This window comes from Ursus americanus, chromosome 6 (assembly GCF_024610735.1).
Source record: "Ursus americanus isolate L20-20 chromosome 6, mUrsAme1.1.p, whole genome shotgun sequence".
Lineage (NCBI taxonomy): Eukaryota > Metazoa > Chordata > Mammalia > Carnivora > Ursidae > Ursus > Ursus americanus.
The window spans coordinates 63,432,925-63,456,391 of record NC_142132.1 but is presented as its reverse complement, the minus strand read 5'-3'; the positions used below and the strand labels follow the sequence as shown (position 1 = coordinate 63,456,391).

Sequence of the window (23,467 nt, the reverse complement as noted above, 5' to 3'; positions counted from 1 at the left end):
TAGATGCCCCGATTAGGAAGATCTGTAGAAACAGAGTCGGTCAGTGGTCGCCTAGGGCTGCTGGGGGAGGGGCCGTTGGGAGCAGACGGGAGGAACTGCTGATGGGTACTAACGGGGTTTCTCTGTAGGTGGTGAAAATGTTCTAAAATTAATTGTGCTGATGGTTGCACAACACGGTAAATATACTAAAAATCACGAAACTTCACACTTTATTGATGAATTGTATGGTAAATGAATTATAATAATAAAGCTGTCGTTTAAAAAACTACAGCGGATGCAATTTTTGCTCTGCTTATGGTTTTTAAAAAGCTGTCCTAAAAACACAGCTTTTAAAATTAACGAGTGGAGCGACGAAGCCGCCTCGCACTGCGACAAGTTAGGGGCCAGATACGGTCAGCCTGGGGTGGCCATGGAAAAGTCGCAGTCCTCAGCGTGGGTCCGTTGCCTGTGGCGTGTGGCAGTACAAAGGACACAGACCAGGAGGTGTGCTCACATCCTCTCTACAGTTTGCCATGAGAAAGTTTCAGTAACCACCCACAGTGTGCAACAAATACTAAACAAGTTATATAGGAGCTGATTTTTACCAATGCTGAAAAACTAAGTCCCTACTTATTCACTAAGCAATAGTCACACTGGCCTTCCTAATGTTTCCCTGACCTCTGCCTACCTCAGGGCCTTTGTACCTACTGTTCTCTGGACCTGAAGTCTTTACCCTCAGGTCTCCATTCAGCTGGCTGTTCATCAGTCGAGGCTCTGCTCCAATGTTGGTTTCTCAGGAAACATTTCTTAGGTCCTCCTAGCTAAAATATTCTTACCCCACATAAACTCTCTCTCTCATTGCTTTGTTTTATTTTCTTCACAGCATTCAGAACTATCTGAAATTCTCATGAGTTTATCAGTCTGTGGTCTGCCTCCCCCACCAGAAGGCAAACTCTATGAGGACAGGGCCCACAGTCTCTCCCTGTGCCTACAGCACTACCGGATAGGCAATGAGTACTTGCTAAATACTTATTGAGCCAATGATCTCCATAGTGCAAGTCATAATCAACTTCGTAAACAACACCCAAAGGTCAGTCTCTGTACCTTGAGATCACACCAGTCCAGGGACACTGACCATCCAGAAAACAGTCTGTAGCCAGCTCCTGGCAGAAAGGGCAGAGGGTTCAGGCTGGAAACCCAGTTGGCCATCAAGGACTTCCCGTGCTCTCTCACTAATCTTTTCTCACCATCGTTCCAAGTCAGAAGGCAAAGCACACTCAAGGGCCCTTTCCTGTAAGTTTATAAATAAGTCTGGGCTCACTGCTGATCCCAGACTGGCCTACATGGCAACGTGCCCTCAGCTAGCTCAGTTAGTAGGACCGCTCCCAGTAAGGTTAGCAAATAACCATCATGTAGAGAGCAGCCAGAACCAAAACCTGTTCTACATGCTCACACAAACACCACACATTTAAGATTTTCAAACCTCGATCCCAGTCTCTACAGAAGCAGTTTATTTCAGTCCTACCCCAGAGTTAGCAACTGTCCATTCTATTTCACAATGGCTACCTGGCTTATTTTTTGTTTCGTTTTGTAAGTCGTTTCTTTCAAGGAAACACTGAAGTACTGCATAAACTGTAGAGTGCTTGTCACCCGAAAGATGTTATTACGAAACCCAAGCCGTTGGCACGTTTACCAAGATGTCACTTGTGAGCTCTTTGGGAACAAATGGCTCAAAATGGCATTTGAGATTTTTTTCAATTATTAAAAAATTGACATGAAATGATTTTATGGACATGACTTATGTTTCTTTGTATATTGAATGCAGTACAATGATCGCAGACTTCCTTTTGATAAAGGCTGACTTCGTATTTGACAACATGAAACAATGGGACTCAATGACTGGAGAGTACATACGCCATTTTATTCCAGACAGAAGCCTTAGAAAAGACAGGTGCCTGTAAGGTGGACAGTCAACACGTTGCAAGGTTTCACAACGCCATAGCTTATACGCACCAGGTTGCATTTTACTTGTTGCTTCCCTCAGCGTAAGATGCTTCGTTTAGTGCAAACGTCTTGCCCTTCCAAGTGAAGAGCCAGTGAGGCAATTAACCTCTCCGGCTTGACATGAGGATAACTGAATGGTCAAGGACAGGGTTCTAGCGGCAGATCGTTTTGAGTCGAGGGTCTTGGTTGTCTCACTTTCAGCAGTGTCACCACAGTCAGGGTATCCTGTGTGAGCTTGGGCGTTGTACTTGATTCCTCTGAGCCTGCAGCTCCTCACCTGCAAACTGGAAATGCCTCAAGATCTGTTAGTATGGATTGCACTGCATAACGTGTGCAAAACATTCAGCACAGTGCGCGCCAACTCCAGGTGTTGCCATTTATGAATTACAAGGATTCTAGCAGGCGACTTCTGACCTCTCTTCTGAAAGGCTTCAAGGAGCACAGAACTGGGAAGGATGCAAGGCCACTTGAGTTGATACAGAGATTATGAAAGTGACAGCATGCAGACACAGCAGCTCAGGCACGTATTACTAATACGTAATTCATACGTATTAGTGGCAAGTTAGAAAAACACCATCCGGTTCAGCTGGAGGGTTGTTGATGACAGCGCTCGTGGACATTAAGTTCTATGAAACTCCACAGAAATGCGTCCAAGAAAACACATGTTACCTAATCCAGGCTGCAGACATACATCCACATGGTGGGCGTTGCTGCCATTTATGAGAACAATCCTTTTCCAGTTCTCCTAAAGGGAGTCACAGGTCCCTTACCTCCCAGAGTTACTTCCGGGTTCTCGATATTATGACATCTTAGATTTATAAAACTGTTTTCTGTTATACATTTCTATGTGTTTCGGTTTGGTTCATTTAAAACTCACAATATTTCTTGGGATGCCTGGGTGGCGCAGTCGTTAGGCGGCTGCCTTCGGCTCAGGGCGTGATCCTGGCATTCCGGGATCGAGCCCCACATCAGGCTCCTCCGCTGGGAGCCTGCATCTTCCTCTCCCACTCCCCCTGCTTGTGTTCCCTCTCTCGCTGGCTGTCTCTCTGTCACATAAATAAATAAAATCTTTTAAAAAATAAATAAATAAAATTCACAATATTTCTATGTGATATGCAAAGCAGGTAGTGCTAATATGCCATTTTTGGTTTTTCTTCATTCTGTTCTATTTTAATGCAGGAGACGTAGGAGACCCGGAGAGGTTAAGCAACTTGCCCAGAGGTCACATATCTGTCCACTAGCCAGACAGTAGGAACACTTAGTCCAGGGAGCTTCCTTCCACAGAAGTGTCTCTCGAACTGTACCGTGCATATGAATCACTGCGGATCTGATTACAATGCAGCAGGTCTGGGGGGAAGCTAGGGTTCTGCATGTCTAACAGGATCCCAGGGCTTGGTGCTTCCGGCAGCCCCCAGAACGTTCTCCACAACACCACACTCTCCCTAACATCCCAGGCATGTCCTGTCTACTACTTCACCCAATAGCAGTTGCACCCCTTAGGTATTCATTCATTTTCCCTCCATTGGACTATGAGCTCCCTGGGAGCAGAAAATCTACGCTTTCTTCACTACTTTGACCTGGCTGTTCAGCACCATGCCTGGCAAAAAGGTACAGAATGAATATTTTTGAACACTGAAAAAAAAAAAAGCCATCTATTCCTAATTACAAAGCCAAGACTCTGATTACTTATTGCAGAAAGATATTTATCAATGTTCCTTTGTTGTCACAAGTCGTATTGTATCTAGTTGCAATTCCCACGTCCCCAAATAACATCACCAAAGGAGCCCTGCAGTGTCAATGGGTTTAGATCTACACCTCGCCCAGAACTAGGCTGGGGCCCAGTGGCAACAGTCACACTCGCAGGCCAAGGGAACGGGTTAATGTGAGGTCATTCTAAGGGCAAGGGGGAAGTGTAGGACAGGCAGGTGACTGAGACCCGCTAACATACAGCTTGAGGGAAGCCAAGCCACTTGTGATCCCCCCGAGGATGCTGGTAACACCAATCTATCGCGGCTTCAGGTTTTCGTACGCCAAGAACCGTGCTAAGCGCTTTGCGCTGGTCATCTCATTTCATCCTCTCTACAAACCTATGATACATTTTTCTAGGTAAGGGAGGGGAGACCCAGGGTTATTGAACGGTCAGAGGCAAAGCCCAGGTTTGGATGCAGGTAGTCTGAGTCAATGCTTCTAACCACGTTGTCTACTGCCTGGAAGCAGACGGGAGGGGAGAAAAACAATCTCCAGATGATGGAGCGACTTTACTCCCCTGTCAGTAACCCGATAACAGGCCCCAGCAAATTCCAAATAGAGGAAAGTGGGGAGAAACCCATTACATCAACAGGACGTGACCCTTATATCCAAAAGGAAGGGTGTGAATGTATTGTGTAGAAGAAGTAAGATTTTCTGTTACAGCAGATGTTCAAAGAGTTTGACTCTGTTTGGCTTACGGTTAAATACACAACACCAGTGAAAGGTTAAGTAAGAGTCAGTTAAGTAATAAGTCTCAAAGGTCCCAGATTCCTTTCACACTTCATTGGGCCTCTTATGAAATCTTGCATTAATGATTGGGCCAAATCTGAGAAAATGGTCATCACATGGAAGAAATCAGAATTTTGTGAAGCATATGTGTCCAATGTAAAAAGTCAGAAAGTCTAAAGGACAGAGTGACCTTTGCTTTCCTGAAGCTTAAAAAGCAGAAGTTCAACAGTTACATTTTAACACTGTCAGAAAATGAGGAAATCAAGAAAACAAGTAAAGAGAATGCATTGTCAAGCAGGGTAAATGATCTTTTTCATAAAAGATTTTTAAATGTGGAATAAGAAAATAAATAGGGGCAATGCAAAAATACAGCCCTAGGGGCTTGAATGAAACATTATTGTGAAAAAAAAGCTGAGCTCTGCCGATTGTGTTTTTTTTTTTTTTTTTTAAGATTTTATTTATTTATTCGACAGAGATAGAGACAGCCAGCGAGAGAGGGAACACAAGCAGGGGGAGTGGGAGAGGAAGAAGCAGGCTCATAGCAGAGGAGCCTGATGTGGGGCTCGATCCCATAACACCGGGATCACGCCCTGAGCCGAAGGCAAACGCTTAACCGCTGTGCCACCCAGGTGCCCCTGCCGATTGGTTTTTAATCACACTCGTGCTGTTACTATTTACCTTTAGTGGCGACATGATGCGGATCGCAAAGCCCCAAGACTTGGCTCTGCGCTTCCTCGTCTTGGTTTCAAGCTAGCATAATTCTCCCAACATTCCATTTTTCCTTCTGTAAAATAAGGGCAACAAACCTGCCTCCTAGAATTATTGGGAGCCTTATATTAAATGACATGCTGGGAGCATTTAGACCCAAACAGAAAATCGGCACACATGCACCTGTTTTCTCTCCTCTCTTACAAGTTCTATTTTCTTAAAAGAATCTCTTTACAGTATTTTTATTCCTAACTCTAAGTTTTTGTTGATAGGAACATAAAATTGTCCAGGGTTCAGAAAAACATACTTACCTCCACACAGATAAGTGTATAAGAAAATGAGTATAAACTACTGACATATCGTATGGAAAGATTATCATATGTTAAGCTTGGTGTGTTAAAAATAGAACCAGATAAAATTTCACGTAGGTATGCATCCTGAAAAAAATCACCCATAATCACATAATCACACTTACAAATTTTATTCAACCTACCAAATGACAATGGTGTTAAAAAGTCAAGAAGTTTTATGACTCGGTAGTATAGATTTCTGGGGAAAAAAAGACACATTAATTTTTATGATGTTTTATAAACCTTAGGTACTAAACAGTACACAATATTGTTTTGATTGTAATGTCCTTTTGGCTTCTAGAATAACTGGAGATCAAATTAAAATCACTCAACATATTGAACTACAAGTTTTTATTCAGTGGAATTAATGTGAAATTTACGTGTAAAGCAAGGGAATTCAGCTCTTTAGGAAGTTACAATGACATATATAATAGACATAAAGTCAACAAAGAGAACAAACAAAATTTTTAGAAGTCTTCCAATAATTTCATCTTCTGGACTTGCGGGAATAGTAGTAGACATTAATATCCAGTTTTTACACATCTTATCCAGAATGCTCTTGCTCCCTGGGGGGGGGAGAGAAAAGTATCCTGAAATAAACATATTTATAGGAGCGCCTGGGTGGCTCAGTTGGTTAAGCATCTGCCTTCAGCTTGGGTCATGATCCCAGAGTCCTGGGATCTAGTCCCGCATCGGCCTCCTTGCTCAGTGGGGAGCCTGCTTCTCCCTCTCCCTCTGCTGCTCCCCCTGCTTGTGCGCACATGCTCTCTCTTTCTCTCTCTATCAAATAAATAAATCTTAAAAAAAAAACATATTTATAATCCTAATTCTTTAAACTCAATGGAATATTTGCACCGTCAAGAAATAGTGATGAGGAACATCTGTACACATCTGTACACACCCTTTCCCCCCAATGAATTAAAATATTTTCCACCCCCTCATTTTGACCACTTTATATCGTAATGATACATTTTTCTACATGTCAAATATGCCTTTCTTTCTAAAAAGAAACAGCTTTTTTGGGGGGGGAAGCCTGGGTGGCTCAGTCGGTTAAGCGTCTGCCTTCAGCTCAGGTCATGATCCCAGGGTCCTGGGATGGAGCCCCGCATCAGGCTCCCTGTTCAGCAGGGAGTCTGCTTCTCTCCCTCTCTCTCTACCTACCACTCCCCCTGTTTGTGCACTCACACTCACTCGCTCTCTGACAATAAATAAAAGCTTAAAAAAGAAAGAAAGAAAAAGAAAAAGAAACAGCTCACGGAACCATCAGAATGACCATTGTCTTGTCAGTTTATTCATGAAATCTTATCTACAAAGTCATTTACCGTCACTTCTTTCGGCATCAGTGAAATTGCCTTTCTTCCAACCTGTTTGGGCAGCGTCACCAGGAAATGAGAATTTGAAGACATGGAAAAAGGCAGGTGATAAAATGTTTTTTTTTAATTAAACAACAAAAGGTCTTTTTCATTGTCTTGATCTTTCCTCAAGATCCTCTCTCATTATTTCAGTCACTTAATAAGATATCGAACATTTAATCTCCTCCACATTTCTGTGTTAATCAAATAGTTTAGACAAATAGCAGGAATTTCAAAAAGTATTATAGAATTTTAAAAGGTATTAGTGCGAGCTCTGTGTAGCACACTGTTGGCACATTTTGCCAAATGCCTGTCAGGTAGGGAGTTTAGAACCATTCTGAACTCCTTGTTCAGGAATGCAAGGTCAAATAAATCAAGCAATTTTCAAAGACTTGCATCAAAGTGCCTTTTATACACTCAACTTAAAAGGAGCGCCAATGCTTTTTTAAAAGGGGCAGGGTTGGGGTAGAAGAATATTTGTTGCTACTTTCACTCAAAAACCAAAAAGGCAGGTTGAGTTGTAAGAGAGAGGGCTGATAGATGAGGTTTAGACGGTGTTGTCTTCTTCCATTTTAGCAAGCTTGGTTAATTTCTGTAATAACTAGCCCCATTCCCGGAAGAGGGAATGGCATGCCCCAAATTACACATCAGTCACCGGCAAAGTAAACACCTAGAATTTCCCCGACATCCAACAATTCCTTTTGCCCGTGTTTCAGAAACAAGGGGTGAGAATAATACATGGGTTGGCAAAGTGATTTTCTCCGCTCTCATGGCCTCCAGCTTGTGTTTCTTTAATCTTTGCTCCGAGGGGCAATTCACTTTCCTCCAACAACAGCAAGAGTCTGAAATAGGAAGTGTGGGAAAGACCAGAGAGCTGCGGGGGGACTGATGAGGGAGGCGAGACCCGTTTCTCACCTGACTTAATCCCAGGTAGTGGTAGGTAGCCCTGCTCCTTGGTGTTCTCTCCGTAAACTCTGGCCAGAACAAAGTGCACTCAGCACAGGTGGACTCTTAGCAACCTCGGTCCCTGTGTCAAAGCACATAAAAAGGTTTTATTGGATAGTGAAGTAGTGTACGAAGTGGAGGAGCAGGGGGCCTGCTTGGACAAACACTAAAATTACTTTCAAAGAAGTCAGGAAGGTGTCAAAGAGTGGGCTTTGGAAAATATGACATTTTAATTTTAATTTATCAAGGATTTGTGCAGCTGAACACTGAAACTTTAATAGAAAGGTTAAGCTGAATTCTAGGGTTTTCCTGGCAAGGCAAGCATTCACCATGTTTTTTAAACAACGTATCTCAGGGGGTGTGGGAAAGGGAGAAATGTTGTTTAAAGATACATACTTGCAACTAGTAAGTAAGTTCTAAAGACCTAATACCCAGTACAGTGATTATAGACAATAAAACTGTATCATAAATATTAAGCTTGCTAAGAGACTAGGTTTTAATTGTTTTCAGCATGAGAAGAAATGGTAATTATGTGATGTGACAGAGGTACTGGCTAATACTACTATGGCAATCAGACTGCAATATAAATGTATCAAACCCGTAAGTCCTACACATTAAGCTTATGCGATCTTGTATGGCAAACACAACTGAATCAAAAATGTCCTTAAAAATTATTTTAAATATATTTGCTTCAATATCTTCTATGACAACAAAACTTCATTGTTTACGTAAGACCATAGCTCATGTGATTGTATGTCTGCTCTAAATTCTTTAACTTTTAAGATTTTGTATCACTTTTATGAACATATTAGAAAGTGGAGGAGTAAATTTATTACAAAAGATCAGGCTATAAAATTTAGACACAAATGGAAGATTATTTATCCAATGAAATGATGGTTATTACAACAATGAAATAATAAAAACACTACTTAGAAAATTATGTTTAAATATTTAAATATGATTAAAATCCATACCTTATGACAACCCATTACACTCCTAGGTATATACCGGATGCAAGGATATCCGCACCAGGACACACATTGTTCATAATATTCTCCGCTTAGAAACAACCCAAATGCCCATTAGCAGAAAAATGGATAAATTCATATAATGGAATACTACATAATAACGAAAATTAAGCTACAGCTACATACAAAAGCAGTGGTAAATTTTACAATCATAATATTGAAGTTTTAAAAAGCAAGGCACCAAAGGGATACCTGGGTGGCTCAGTTGGTTAAAACATCCAACTCTTGGTTTTGGCTCAGGTCATGCTCTCAGGGTCCTGAGATCGTGCCCCACCCCAGGCTCTGCACTCAGCGTGGAGTCTCTCCCTCTCCTTTTGCCCTTCCCCCTGCACTCTCTATCTCTAAAATAAATAAAATAAATCTTTTTTTAAAAGTGTGCAGTTTAGGGGCTCATATGTGTATGGCAACAGTGTAGGAGGTAAATCGATCAAGAAAAGCAAGGGATTGGCTACCATACATCAGGAGGGGGTGACTTCAGGGAGGGTTAGGGAGGGGTTAGGCGGGATGAGGAGCTCCCATCATTGTTTCATTTCTTGTCCTGGGTGGTGGTTACACTGGCAATCACTTTTTAACCATGTGTTAAAGTGTACATATAAATTTTATGTGTTTTTCTGTATGTATGTTAAACTTCACAACTGAAATACGAGAAAAAAGAAAGAAAAGAAACTGAGAAATATCTACAAATGATCACCGAGGCCAAGATTGGAAGGAAGGACTATATGTGATTTTTTTATCTGTGCTGTTTCTATTTCTTGCATTTTCATATAAAAGGACGTTGCTTGCGGGGCGCCTGGGTGGCTCAGTCGTTAAGCGTCTGCCTTGGGCTCAGGGCGTGATCCCAGCATTCTGGGATCGAGCCCCACATCAGGCTCCTCCGCTGGGAGCCTGCTTCTTCCTCTCCCACTCCCCCTGCTTGTGTTCCCTCTCTCACTGCCTTTCTCTCTGTCAAATAAATAAATAAAATCTTAAAAAAAAAAAAAAGGACGTTGCTTGCTTATATAACTTTAGAAAATAAGGAAAGTAGTTTCAAAACTGCCAGTCCTTTTCCTTCTCCATATATACAAAAGTAACGTATACTGATTTTATTTTGCTAAACCAATCATTTAAACAAAGATGAACTTGGGAAAATTAGATTCAGGCATGAAACATTTTAATGAAAACATGTAACTTATGTGAAAAAGTACAAATTACGTATTTTCAGTTAAAATGTTTCACTGATAGGGGCGCCTGGGTGGCTCAGTCATTAAGCGTCTGCCTTCGGCTCAGGGCGTGATCCCGGCGTTATGGGATCGAGCCCCACATCAGGCTCCTCTGCTATGAGCCTGCTTCTTCCTCTCCCACTCCCCCTGCTTGTGTTCCCTCTCTCGCTGGCTGTCTCTATCTCTGTCAAATAAATAAATAAAATCTTTAAAAAAAAATGTTTCACTGATAAACTTAACTGTCTTTGAGTTCATTTTAAGTCTCTCTGGCTGACGAACATGTTCTTGTCTCACTCAAAATGCTCGCGATCAGCAGGAATATGGGTGGTTCCCGTTTCGTTCTTCCGCTTGATGATAGAGCTGCTGTTAGGTCTAAATCGTTGGAAGGACACAGACTTGTATCATCTCAAGCTTCCTAACGTGCTCAGATTTTACTGTGGATTAAAATTATGACTATCACTGTACTTTGATTTATGTTTGTCTGATTAGTTCTTATTTAGCTAGAAACTTTGTAATCAGGTGTGTTTCTCTTTGGGATTGGATGGACATTCTTTTTGGGGGAAAAGCTATTTAGCAGCAGCAATTTTCAGGGGAAAAAAATGATTCCTAATGTTTTTTATTGGATACAATATGCACCAAAATATAAATTCCAAACAAATTAGGACACTTTTAAGAGTATGCTAGAACATATTGAGTGTGACTATTTCAAGGTCATGGTCTTATCTTGAATGTAGTATTTAAAAGTCATAACTAAAATAACCTCCAATTTCTGATATAAGACATTCCAGATTATTTTGGGCCTAATAATACTTCATGCTGAAATTTCGGGTGCCTGAAAATAATTTATCACTTCATTTGCAATGCTTCTACCTACCTTCCCTTTCCCTATTTCCAGAAGGCACTGGGAATCAATTTATTATTTTATAGAATGTTGTACTGAAAATACTCTCTTATCTCGTTTTTTAAATTTGTATTTATTTTTTGACTCCAGGAAGAGTCCAAATAATCTAATTCAAAGTGACCTGTTCATTGTTTATCGAGTGGTTGAACAGTGGTGTCCCACAAAGTAAGCTGGACGAAAAGAGAGAAGCAATAAACTTTGGTCTCTGGGAGTTGAATTCCACTGTATTTCCTGTTCTTCCTCCTGCCATGAGCTTGTAGGCTCTTGCCTTTAAAACCTTTACAATCTTGCTTTTATGTAAAACGTGTCTTCTCAAATCAACTCTGACTTCCGCAACCATAAGAAGAGTGCATTTGCTAAATGGCTTGCTCCCACCGCCAAGTAGGACCTCACCATTTTCTCAATTTCTCTCAACCTCTTCTATTTCCCCCTTATAAGGCATGGATTCTTGGTCAAGGCAAAGAACAGAACATACTTTGGAAAGTCTCTTTTTCAATCAAAAGAAAAACACTTTTCATTGGATTCGAGTTTATAGTCTTAAACTCTTGAATCATATTTCAAAAATATTTTCTTTTTTTGACAAGAATTTGTTCATCCTACTCCTGTTTCCGTCACTATCTAATGGTCAAGATAATATTGAGCAAAGTTCCCTAGAGACACACGTTGAAAAATGACACATAATTGAAGTCTGTCCATTTTTACCTAATAGGTCACTCAAGTAAAGTACAATGATTACCATTTATTGAGGGGCTAGCATGTGCCAGGCTATGGTTATGTACTGTTAGAACATGAAGCAACTACCCACGGCCACTCAGTATTCTGTGCTGGATCCTAGATTCTAACCCAGGACTCCAGATGGCACCATCTGTCGACTACATAGATTTATTAATATTTTCAAACAAAAAGTTACTTTTGAAAAGATCTGTATTACAGTGGAAATCGACCATACTGAAATGGAAATATCCACATGTAATCATTAATGGCCACTCTTCCTCTTCAGTCCTGGCTCCTTTCTGTGTATGTGAACTGTTGTTCAAATAATGCGATGGACAGTCTTGCAATGACCCTTCTGGGAGAGAGAACCCTGAATTTGCCAGGATCTCTATACGACAGCCAGCTGTTCCTTTACTCACATCAAAATAATCTGCTCTTTGTAAATGGGACATTCACAGAACACCAATGTGAGCTTACTCTAGCAACCAGGTTTGCTGAACGTACAGGCTTTTAAAATCTATTTATTAGCTTTTTTATTTGCAATGTTATTCTTGTTTATTATTACTTTGTTATCTACCCACTGATCAACCTTTGACTAGTTTTTCCCCTTGACCTTCTTAACATTAGCTGGACAAAGAAATAACAATAGTGCTTTCAGGGCATGGTGGTTGAGCAATGGGTCTGGAATCAGACTGATGGGGTTTCACTCAGATCTGCTACTTACCATGAAACCTTGGACATGTTACATGTACTCTCTGTGCCTTAGTTAGCACTTCTACAAAATGGGGGTGAAAATAATAGTATCTATCTCTTAGGGTGGTATGAGAATTTAATGAGATGATACTTGTGTCTAGCAAGCACACACAACAACCAATGGTAAATATTATAATTATAACCTAGCATATTACCTCTTAGATGGTATCCTTGAATGAGTCATTCTTCTCAAGCTCTCTTTAAACACCTAAACACACAAAACTGTCACACACCTTTGAAAACCAATGTTACCTCCTCTGTGATCTATCCTGACTTCCTCAGGCAGAATTTAAGCCAGCCTGTCTATACCGTGTTTCAACTCACTACACTGTATTATGGTTATTTGTTTGCATACACCATCCCATAGACCACAGATGTCTTATTAAAAAGTAAGATGGCTTTAGCCATCCTGGATCCCAGTGCTTCACAGTATGTGACACCAATCCATTTTCAATAAATGTTGATTTAATAACTGCACGTAAAGTAGAATCTTTTTCAAAAGACCAAAAGTTCATTTTGTTTAAATGACAGTTACAACAAGAAAAACACATGTACTAAGTCTACCTTTTCTAGCAAATATTTAAAAAGTAAAATTCCAAAGTTGGGTGCTTTCTCTTTGTCTCTGTATGGAAAATGTCTCTTTCCTATAAAGTTTATGTTCAATAAAACTATGTTTTAGAAACTTTGGAAAACAGGTGGGAATTATGTCTTGGTGGTGTTTTTTGCTTCTGTATTTTTTGGTTGTAATTAGGGAACCAAGTCAAGTGGCTGGAAGGCAAAAAAAAACTTGGCACCGGCGATATGGGATTTTAGGATAGGAATGTCCTGTTAGGGTGGCTACCGTTTCTACGGCATAATGGAGATTTGTCCCCTGAGGACTCTAGAAATGGATGCTGGTGTGACAGGGCAGGAGACACTTCAAATGTGAGTCCTTCAGAAGTTAACTAAAAACTCAGGCCTAGTCAACGGTAAATGGGTTTTGTGCGTTACGTAAGTTTCTAAAATTTGAGTTCAAATAGTATTTTTTGAACTAGTTAAGGCTCCATTAGATTCTGCCCAAAGCTGAGAAAGGAAATTTAACACACATCCGAGAAATTAATTCATCAATGATACGAGTCTTGTACGAGAGAAAGCTTGTCGAATGAGAATCATGAGAATGGCGTATGGCTTTACACTTACAGGACTGCCAGCATGATCGCTGGACCTTGTTTCCTGCCTGAGATACGATTTCAAAGAGATTTTTCTCTTTCCAGCTAAGAAAAACAATAGTAGTGAAAGGTCTGAAATCCGACAGAGATGTTGGCACTGGAAAAGATATTTGCAATCTTGTAAAATTCCCATTGGACACCGAGGCCCGGGGAAGGACGGGAAGTACAGTCATTGGTCTGAGGCTCCAGAGCTCCTCTTCTGCGCAATGACCATCACCGTGGCCGCGGCCATTTTTTGACCTTTGAGATAAATTGGCTTCTGCATTTCCCTCGGCTACTTGGAGACATTCTACCTTCATCAACCTCCCAACTTCTCTGATTCGGGCCAGTGTCAGACCAGAGAGTCCAAAATAAAGGAAGTCAGAAGTGAAAACTGCAGCACTTGGCAGGTCAGAACTTGACAGAGTGGACTTCGACTGAGGACAAAAACATGTGCTTGGTCACAGATGGTCAGTCAGCAAAGTGGAGTGAGGAGAGAACATAGGTTTTAGAGCCAGACCAAACTGGTTTTAGATCCTGGTTCTAGCTGGTATGACCCTGTAGCCTCGGACCTGGCACTTAACCTCACCTGCTAACCAGAAATGCTATCGGTCTTGCAGGGAATCAAAAGGATTTTCTTTGTAACTCTCATTAGGAAGGGCCTACAAATGCTTTGATTTTAATCACATAAAACCTGGTACTGTGAGCCATTAGCACCCCTATTTCCTCCTTTGGGGAAACTGAAGAGCAGAAAGGTTAAATAGTTAAGGTCACACACCAGGGATAACCGGGGATTTGAAGGAAGGTCTGTCTGGCTCCACAGCCTTTGCCACCGCGGTATCTCAGGATCAGTAAAAAGGGAAGCTGTGAGCCCAGCGTGCTGCCTGGTGCTGGAGCAAACGGTGGCTGGTACAATGAAGCAGCGATGAAGCCACCTAGCACGGTGGAAAGAGAAGAGTGATGACTCAGATGGGTGAGAAGAAACAAATGGATTTAGAGGTGGAAAGGGGACATGGAGGCAGGCGTGCAGCATGTGGGCTGGTTTGCCTGGCAACACTCTCTAGGGCCCCCCAGCCCCCTGGAGCTGGGGGGCTCCCCGACCCGCGTCGATCTACTCTATTTCTCTTCAACTGTACCTCTCGTGCTTTTTTTCAATGTCAATGCCTGTGCAGTTTGGGCCTTCCTGGGCCATCTCTGACCATGCCTCGAATGTTATAAGTAAATATCTTGGCCCTAAAAGGAACTATTTCTCTACACCTGAACAAACATCTCCTAATCACCCATTACCAAGACTTCTGGAGGTTGAGATTTCCCACTGGCACATTCCTACCCCAAATAGGAGATCATGCATTGCCCCCAAGAAGACACAAATCGCCCGGTTACAGGCACTTAACATTAAGAAATCTTCTGGAACCCAAAAAATCAAAATGTTATCAACCTTCTCCCTGTTAAGTTCCCCAGCCCTCTCCATGAATCACAGCTGTAGTGCCCTCTTACAAGGCCAGATGAACTGCCCAGCGCCTGGCTGGGGACCAGCTCTGCAAGGTTTCAGGAGGGAAGCCCAGCACGATTGTCCTGCCATGGGGTGAGGAAGCAGGAGTGAGACTGAGGGTGTTTGTTTGTGAGGTCTGTGCTTTTTATCTGCAGAATTCATACAGCCAAGTGGGTGCCACTCCAGACTGGGTGCAGGTGAGTAGAGGAGAGTGTGACTGTCTAGGCCTGTTGGAATTCTAAAAAGCATCTGGCAAAACCTTTCAAACTACTTTCTGCAACACACACTTCGTATAAATTCACTGGTGGCCATTTTGGATTCATTAAGGTGCAGATTTGATTTCCGAAACCAGTTAAGTGTGTTTTGGAGTCAAGTTTAGCTGAGAAGGTAGATGGCGAGGGGGGAGAACAGAATTTCAAGTTAAATGAAAATCTGTGACTTTTTAAAAGGCAGAATTGTATTTCCAGCATTTAGCACAGGCCTTAGAAGAAAAGAGGTGCTCAACAAAAAGTAATTGGGGGTGCCTGTGTTGCTCAGTTGGTAAGTATCTGACTTCGGCTCAGGTCATGATCTCAGGGTCCTGGGATCGAGCCCCGTGTCAGGCTCCCTACTCAGTGGAGTCTCTGCTTCTCCCTCTCCCTCTGCCTCTGCCCCTCCCCCACTTATGCACAAGCTTCCTCTCTCTCTCTCTCAAATAAATACATAAAATCTTAAAAAAAAAAAGTAATTGGGGAGGTGGGGGGTAGAGGGGTGAGGCTGGGATGCAGCTTTAAGATGCTGTTCTTCTATGCCTCACCAGCTCACTGCTTAGAGGGTGAACCCTGGGTGGAACCCTGAAAATCCGTGAATCATTTTCCAAGAATTTACAGCCTTCCAGGGGGAAGTCTAACCAGCAATGTCCATTTTTGTTGGATCAGTTTTGGGTGTGAAGGCTCTGTGGGATCTGGGCCCTGTCTGTGCTCTGTCTGTACTTCTCACGTACCATAGAAGAGGCCCATTCTGACCAGGGCCAGAGTGACTCCCAGAATGACTTCTTTCTCCTCCTATAGTCAGAGCTTATTGATGCCTTGCTAACCTAGCACAATGCCTTGCACACAGCAGGAACTAAATAAATGTGCGCATAGTGAAAGCTTGCAGAGGAAAGCAAAAATCTCATCTCCTGAGTTACAGGGGAACACTTTGGGAAGCAGCTACTCGTTGAGACAACCCTCCTTTCTGTCTCCTCCAGGCACAGAATCCATCTAGCAATGGGGGGGGGGGGGGACACCAGTCCCTTCTAACCATAGAAGCACATAACCAAAACCTCAAATTTCAGAATACTGGTAAAGCAGGCAAGTTTACGAAAACACTAGCTTACACTTGGAAATTGTTTTGGGAGGTTTGTCATCTTCGTTGATCTTAGCTACAGACTAATGTCCCGAACCACTAACCATGTGCCCCAGCCTCACCCTCCACACAGCTTGCCCATCCTAAAGATGAAACCAATTATGGTCTCTACCATTTATTTTTTTCCTTCTTTCTTTTTTTTCTTCCAAGATTTTATTTAAATTCAAATTAGTTAACATATAGCGTAGCTTTGGTTTCAGGAGTACAATTTAGTGATTCATCACTTACATTTAACACCCGTGCTCATTGGAACACGTGCCCTCCTTAACGCCCATCAGCCATTGAGCCCATCCCCCACCCACCTCCCTCCAGTGTCTCTACCATTTAGATTAATATTTTCTGTCAAAGACCACATTGGGGGCTCTAGATTTGACTCTGAAACAAACAAGAGATGGTTAAGAAGATTCAGGAGAAATTCAAATGAGGGATTTCATAAATAATGTTAGTATGCTTGGCCACTTACATTATGAGTAAACCCCACTCCCCTATAAAAGATGTCATTATGACTCTCATTTTACAAATGAGGAAACTGAGGCTCAGAGAGATTGAGTACTTGCTTAAACTCACACAGTGGGTTAGTCTCCAAGCCAGGGCTCCACACCAGGCCAGCGTCTGCCCGCTTCCAGTTGGCTGTCATGCCTCCCTTCCGCATGTTGTTTAGAAGCCTGGTGCACGTGTTCGAGAGCACTGAGCATACGTACCCTTAGCAGGAAGCTACGCTGGTCCTGGAGAACGACTGGATCGTCTGGTTTCAGCTGAGCTCCCAAGGACGGAGCAGGTCCTCCTTTTGCAGACAGAAAACACAGTGACCTACTTTCCAGGACTCTCAGGAACAACCATTACAAAGGAGGCTGCAAAGACAAAGCCTTCGGCTACAAGAAAACAAGAAGGAGCAAGGCGGGTGCTGTGCCTGAACGGAAGCTCCACCACGGGAGAAGGACAAGCCCGCACCACCGGGCAGCCCTCCGCGCGGTCACTTTCCCTGAGTGAGAGTTCTCACGCTCATCGGAGCCACGGGAGTACCACGCATACCACAAGGTGGGGTCAAGAATTTAGGAATGATTAGTCCCTTGCTTCTCCTCCTGCCTTTATTTACCAGATGGAAATGAGAGGAAGCGGATTCGAACGCACGCCTCCGGCGTGCAAGCAGCCCCGTACAGGCTGGAGGGAGGCAGAAGCAGCGTGCGGAAAGTTGGCTCCGGGAGCCCAAGCTCCGGCTTACTCCATTCTCCCCCCACCAGAGGCAAACAGGAGTTACGCAAAGCTTTCCTCCCACATCAACATTGTAAAATGTCATGTAGTTTAAAACCGCAAACTTACTGTTCAGGGCTCCGCAAGCAAAGTCCCAAGTCAAGGAGATGATCTCTCTTCTCTTTTGTGAAAAACACCACATGCTCTTAGGTGGATCCGGAGACTCGCTGGGCTGTTATTAATAACTGGCTTAGAGCTTTATGAAGAAACATGAGCCAGACTGTCACGGGAGGAGGCAAGTGGAAAGGAACTGACAGGCACAGGTGGGATAAAGTGTAACAAAAATATACGGAGGCCCACACAGGAGCTCCCACAACCCGTGAGCAGGGGACCAGCTCTCCCCGCCCCAGTAATCAATAGACCCTTATGTCAAATGTTCGAAGAATTAAACAATAACTGACGAGAATACAGTTTTACTCTCTGGGAGAACACCGTGACTCATTTAATGTTATACTATCCTTTGTTCTTCTGAGCAATTCTTTTCCATGGATATCTGAATATCTTTTCAAATTTATACATTTTGCCTGGTTTACCTTGACTTCCCCCTGTTTTTAAAATAGATAAACAAATGGATATTCAAATGCACATTAGCATTTTGAGATGTATTTACCTGTGAGCATATCACTCTGTCCCCCTTCAGGAACCCAAAACAATTCCTGGCAGTGTGTGTGTGTGTGTGTGTGTGTGTGTGTGTGTGTGTGTGGGTTATGTGCGTGTTAGGGGGAGGGGAGCAGATCTCTGAATAGTATCACACAAGGGAAACCGCAGCACTGAAGTCCGAAGAATAGAAGCGGAATCACAACCTGGCTACTGGGTCTGGGTGCAGTGGTTCTCCTTTTGAAAAACTGTATTTCAAAAAAAGTCCAAAAAAGATACACCTCCCCTGCCCCCAACAATTGATGTTAAATTGTTTGGCTCATTAACAGCAGCCCTGCAGACCTAAATTATATTAAACACTGGCTCTGCCTGTCTGTCTGAGGCGTTAAAAGGAAACTGATCATTAGACAAAGTTATTGAAATACATAAGGATACAAATTGAAGGGAAAAAATCTTGTCAGATTGCCTCATTCTTAAGGTTCTGGCTACCTGTCACCTTGGCTCAGATCTGGTAACTACCCTTTTTCCAAACCAAACCCTTTTCAGCCGAATCCTGGGGGTGGGGAGAAATCAAAACACCTCACTACAAATAGTGGAGTGCTATTTTGCTGTGAAAAAGAAAAAGTAACACACCAGTGACCACCAGTTTAATAGATGGGTAAGAAGGAGGGGAGTAGGTACAGGGCCTTAATTTCTTTTTTTCCTACACTGACCAGTTACAATTCTTGAGTACCCACTGAATAGATGTATCTTTATGGAACAGACTCATGTGCTATGGTAAATACATGATGTACATTTTAAAACACAAGTGGAAATTTTGAAAAGATGAAATTTAAAATTAGACATTCTGATAGAGTCTTAACACTCCTCAAGGGTCCCTTTTACCGGTGCCTGGGGCGTGAAGATCCCACTCTCGGGATGACTGGGGAGGGTCCCGAGCCCTAGCTCCACCACTTACCAACTGCTGTGGGTTGAATCGTGTCCCTCAAAAAGGTAATGTTCAGGTTCTAACTCCCAGTGCCTGTGACTGTGGCCTTCTTTGGAAATAAGACCTTGCTCATATAATCAATTTAAGATGAGCTCTTACTGGATTAAGACTGGTAACACTGGGCCCTAATCCAGTGACTGGTGTCCTTAGAAGAGAGGGCAGCTCGGATCCAGAGAGGCACACGGTGAGGACACCATGTGACAAAGGAAACAGAGACCGGAGTGGTATGTCTACAAGCCAGGAACACCGAGGACTGCTGGCAGCCACTGCAGTGATGACAACACAAGGAAGAATCCTCCCCGAGTGACTTCAGAGAAAGCAGGGCCTTGTGGACACCTGAATCTTGGACGTCCGGCTTCCAAAACGGAGGCGATACATTTCTGTTGTTTCAAGCCATCAAGCTTGTGGTCACTTGTCCTGCAGCCCTAGGAAACAAATATATTAATTATGTGATATTAGCGGTGTGACATTAGTAATGTTATGTATTCTTCTGGTGCCTCGGTTTCTTCATCTGTAAAATGACCATCGAAGACTCCGCTTAGGTAATCAGGTTGTTTCGAGAGATAAGTGACATAAGGCAGGCCACGTCCTCAGCACGGCTCCAGGAACATGCAAACAGTAGCTTATGAGTGAGGACGGGGGCTAGCCAGCTTTCGTGGAGCATTCCTTCAAGAGCTCACCGCCTGGAAACTTGTGTAGGGGGAGGGAGGGAGAGCAGGTGCAGGGATGTGGTGATGTTGAGCTCTACCTGAATCCTGTGCTCCTGGAAAGCACAAACTCCTCACCACTTCATGTTTGGGGAAAAGGTTTACTGCAAAGAACCACCCGTCTTCAAATGACTTGGATGAGACTGGTGGATAAGTCCCTTGTTCACCGACGGCAAGGCCAGACCCTCTACATTCCCGCCGTGCCTCATAAACGGTCAGCTGAACCGTTTGTCCCCACTCACCAGTCTGAACAAAATACTCGCTAACGTGTCTTAACCAAACTCTACTCGGGCTTCTTTCTCTCTCCAGACAATCCCCTGAACTTTGACCCACCTGCATCAGAATACAGAACAGCCCTTCCTTAGTGAATTTTCCAAAAACAAGCTGACGACATTCTCTAATCAATTGTCTAATCACACACCCTCTCACCTAATTGTGTCCTTTTAGCTTTGTTTACTCTTCTTTATAACAGAGAAAGCCATTTTCTGCCTGACCTTTGAGATGCTTGTAGATCTTGTGACCAGAGTATTTTCTGAACCGCAGCAGGGCGCCTCCCCATACTATGTCTCTTCTCTTCTCTTGAATAATTTTTTAAATTGTGGTAAAATATGCATATCATAAACTTTACCATCTTAGTCATTTTTTTTAAGATTTTATTTATTTATTTGTCAGAGAGAGAGAGCACAAGCAGGCAGAGGGAGAAGCAGACTCCCCGAGGAGCAAGGAGCCCGATGCGGGACTAGATCCTGGGACCCTGGGATCATGACCTGAGCAGAAGGTGATGCTTAACAGACTGACCCCCCCAGGCGTGCCTCATTTTAATTATGCTTAAGTTTGCCATTCAGCAATGTTAACTATATTTACAGTGTTGGGCCACAGAGGTCCAGAACTTTCTCATCTTGCAAAACTGAAACTCCATACCCCTTAAACAGCAACTCTCCCCTCGCCCTTCCCCCAGCCCCAGACCCTGTCAACCACCTACAACAGTCTTTTCATATGAAGTCTCTCCTTACCTGAATCTGGATTTGTTTTTCTGTGGCAGTTTTCTGGTGCTGTGTCTTTACAGAGTGCTGACCCTCCCTCGGATCCGCCCCGTCTTCACCCCGGTATTCATGCTGGCTTCTCGACTCTTCGTGTCCCGGGGATTTGGCATCCACAATGGCGAGTGGATCCAGTGCTCTGGACATTTGTGTGTTGTAACACTTTGAGGAGCTACACTGATTCTCTCAGGCAAGAACTTCCTCTGGCTTTCTGTGAGCTTCTTCTGTTTTGTTTCTCTAGTGGTTTATTTTGCAAGGAAGTTCCGTCAAGCCTCCACTGAGGTTTGAACAAAGGGGGATTGGGATTGTGCAAGGAGCATTAGAGGACTAAGACAAGTATCTTTTCTGTCTTCTTTAAGGTCTTATGTCTGAATTAATCATCTAATCCCATGGGTTACTAGCTATATTAGGTTCCCTGGGCTGTCTTGATAAAATACCAGAACTAGGGGGCTAAAAACAATAGAATTTTGTTGTCTCACAGATCTAGCTGCTACCCGGGGCCAGCGGGGGGTGGGGCCTGTCCTCCTCTGGAGGCAGGAAGGGAAGAGCCCTCCTTGTCCCACCCTGGCTGCGGGGCGGGGGCACTGCCAGCGATCCTTGGCATTTCCTGGCTTGTAGCTACAACGCTTCAATCTCTGTTTCTGTCACCCCACAGTCACCTTCTCCCTGTGAGTCTCTACCTTCTCTTCTTATAATGACACCAGTCATACTGGATTACAGTGCACCCCAATGACCTCATCTTAACTTGCTTACCCCTGCAAACACCATGTTTCCACATAAGGCCACAGTCACAGGTACCAGGGTTAGGACATCAACATGTCTTTGGAGGGGACCCAGAACAACACTTCTCTCTCTGGCCCTCCTCCTCTTCTCCCTCTCTCTACATGCTTTGCCACGATGGCACTCATTCAGGTCAGTGTCTTTGGTAATGGCCAAATTGTCCTAAACACCACCTGGAGCCTCAGTGACCTCTTGAGGAAACGAGACAACTCCTCGCACTGCCCCTCACCTAAAATCTTCCTTCCTATCATTCCCTGCCCCTCATGGCTCCTTCTTCCTCCTTTTTACTACGTCTGACCTTCTTTTAAATTCTTTTGAATTGTTTGATCTGTTCCCCTTCAAAATCCTTCCTTCCTCCACCCCTGGATCTACCCTGCCAGAACCTTCCCCTTCCCACTCTGGCCCCTCGGCTCCTGTAGTCACCGGCCCTCCCCTTGTCAGTGTTCCCAAGGGACTCAAGTACCCCAAGAGCAATCACCCAAGGCTGAAAAAACTAACTGGACACAGAGGGAATATTAAAGACACTTAGATGGGCTTTGGAGACACCCAGAGGGCCACTTGGTCCTCCTCAGCCCTTTGTCCAAAATTTAGTCCACAGCTCAGAAGATGATATATCTCTCCTTCTCTCTCTCTCTCAAAAAAAAAAAAAAAAAAAGTAGTCTTGAATGAGACTCCGGGAGAAACAATTGCAGAGAGAAGTAATGCAAGGTATCCAGGATGCACACTTGTTAAGGGAAAGGAGAGTAGATTTGCCCTAAAGTAACGACTGGGTGTTTAAGAATGAGGAAGAAGAACGTGAAGGACAAAGTCTGAATGGAAACAGAAAGTTGTAGAAGCTTCATAGAAAGGGAATTTTATTTGTCATGGTCAATGTTGGCTGAAGTTTGATGGGCTTTATTTATAAGTTTTTCTTTAAAAGAACTTCAGTATTAAATATTATACTGATGCAAAACTAAACTTTTATTTTGTCTCTGCTAAACAAATGAAATCTTCCTACTTCGGGAAATAGCCAAAGTTCTTTACGATCATGTTTTCTCTATTTATTTTATTTATTTATGTATTTATTTATTCATTCATTCATTTATTCATTCATTTAGAGAGCAGGGAGGGGCAGAGGGAGAGGGAGAATCTTAAGCAGGCTCCGTGCCCAGCACAGAGCCCAATGTGGGGCTCGTTCTCACGACCCTGAGATCATGACCTGAGCCGAAATCAAGAGTTGGATGCTTAACTGATTGAGCCACCCAGGTGCCCCCACCTCCTTTTATTTTTTAATCTTCTTTTGTCACTTCGATTTTAGATTGATCTTATTTTGTTTTGCCTGCCACAGGAACAAGCAAATTTCCTTGCCAATTGCATTATTTTTTTAATGAACTCTTATCAGATCTTTCACTTTTGAAAATTATCCTAATAAGCAAACCACAACCATTTTAAGTCTTTTGTGATCTACAGATAGTTCATTTTATTCTGATGCTTCCTTTAACCGTTCGCAAATCAGCTACCTGCCACCGTGCTTCGACTCTGACAAAGGATGGTCCAGGAGCCACAAGGGAAGGGCTCAGACAAGGACCCTTAAGCACAGGCTTCTAATGTCATTGCTTAAACAGTTTTGAGATACCACTGGACTGAGT

General features: G+C 43.1%; 1 protein-coding gene across 5 annotated transcripts; it reads right to left on the bottom strand.

The window, feature by feature from the left end:
• Positions 1-277: 277 nt before the first annotated feature.
• On the bottom strand, positions 278-21,481 carry MRLN (myoregulin). 5 transcript variants are annotated; one of them, XR_015724845.1, is made up of 6 exons: positions 21,033-21,481; positions 17,797-19,737; positions 17,178-17,260; positions 7,787-7,898; positions 5,140-5,245; positions 278-3,029 (listed from the first exon to the last, which is right to left on the bottom strand). XR_015724845.1 is itself a non-coding variant. In XM_045783502.2 (6 exons), the coding sequence occupies exon 6, from the start codon at positions 6,060-6,062 to the stop codon at positions 5,925-5,927; it is 138 nt and encodes a 45-aa protein (XP_045639458.1). In that variant the 5' UTR covers positions 6,063-6,085; positions 6,842-6,883; positions 7,787-7,898; positions 17,178-17,260; positions 17,797-19,737; positions 21,033-21,431; the 3' UTR covers positions 5,856-5,924. The 5 variants fall into 5 exon arrangements, 2 of the variants coding, with proteins under 2 accessions (XP_045639458.1, XP_045639456.1); XM_045783502.2 differs by lacking the exons at positions 278-3,029; positions 5,140-5,245 and adding exons at positions 5,856-6,085; positions 6,842-6,883 and having other exon boundaries at positions 21,033-21,431; XR_015724846.1 differs by lacking the exon at positions 5,140-5,245 and having other exon boundaries at positions 279-3,029; positions 21,033-21,480.
• Between the last annotated feature and the right edge of the window lie 1,986 nt (positions 21,482-23,467).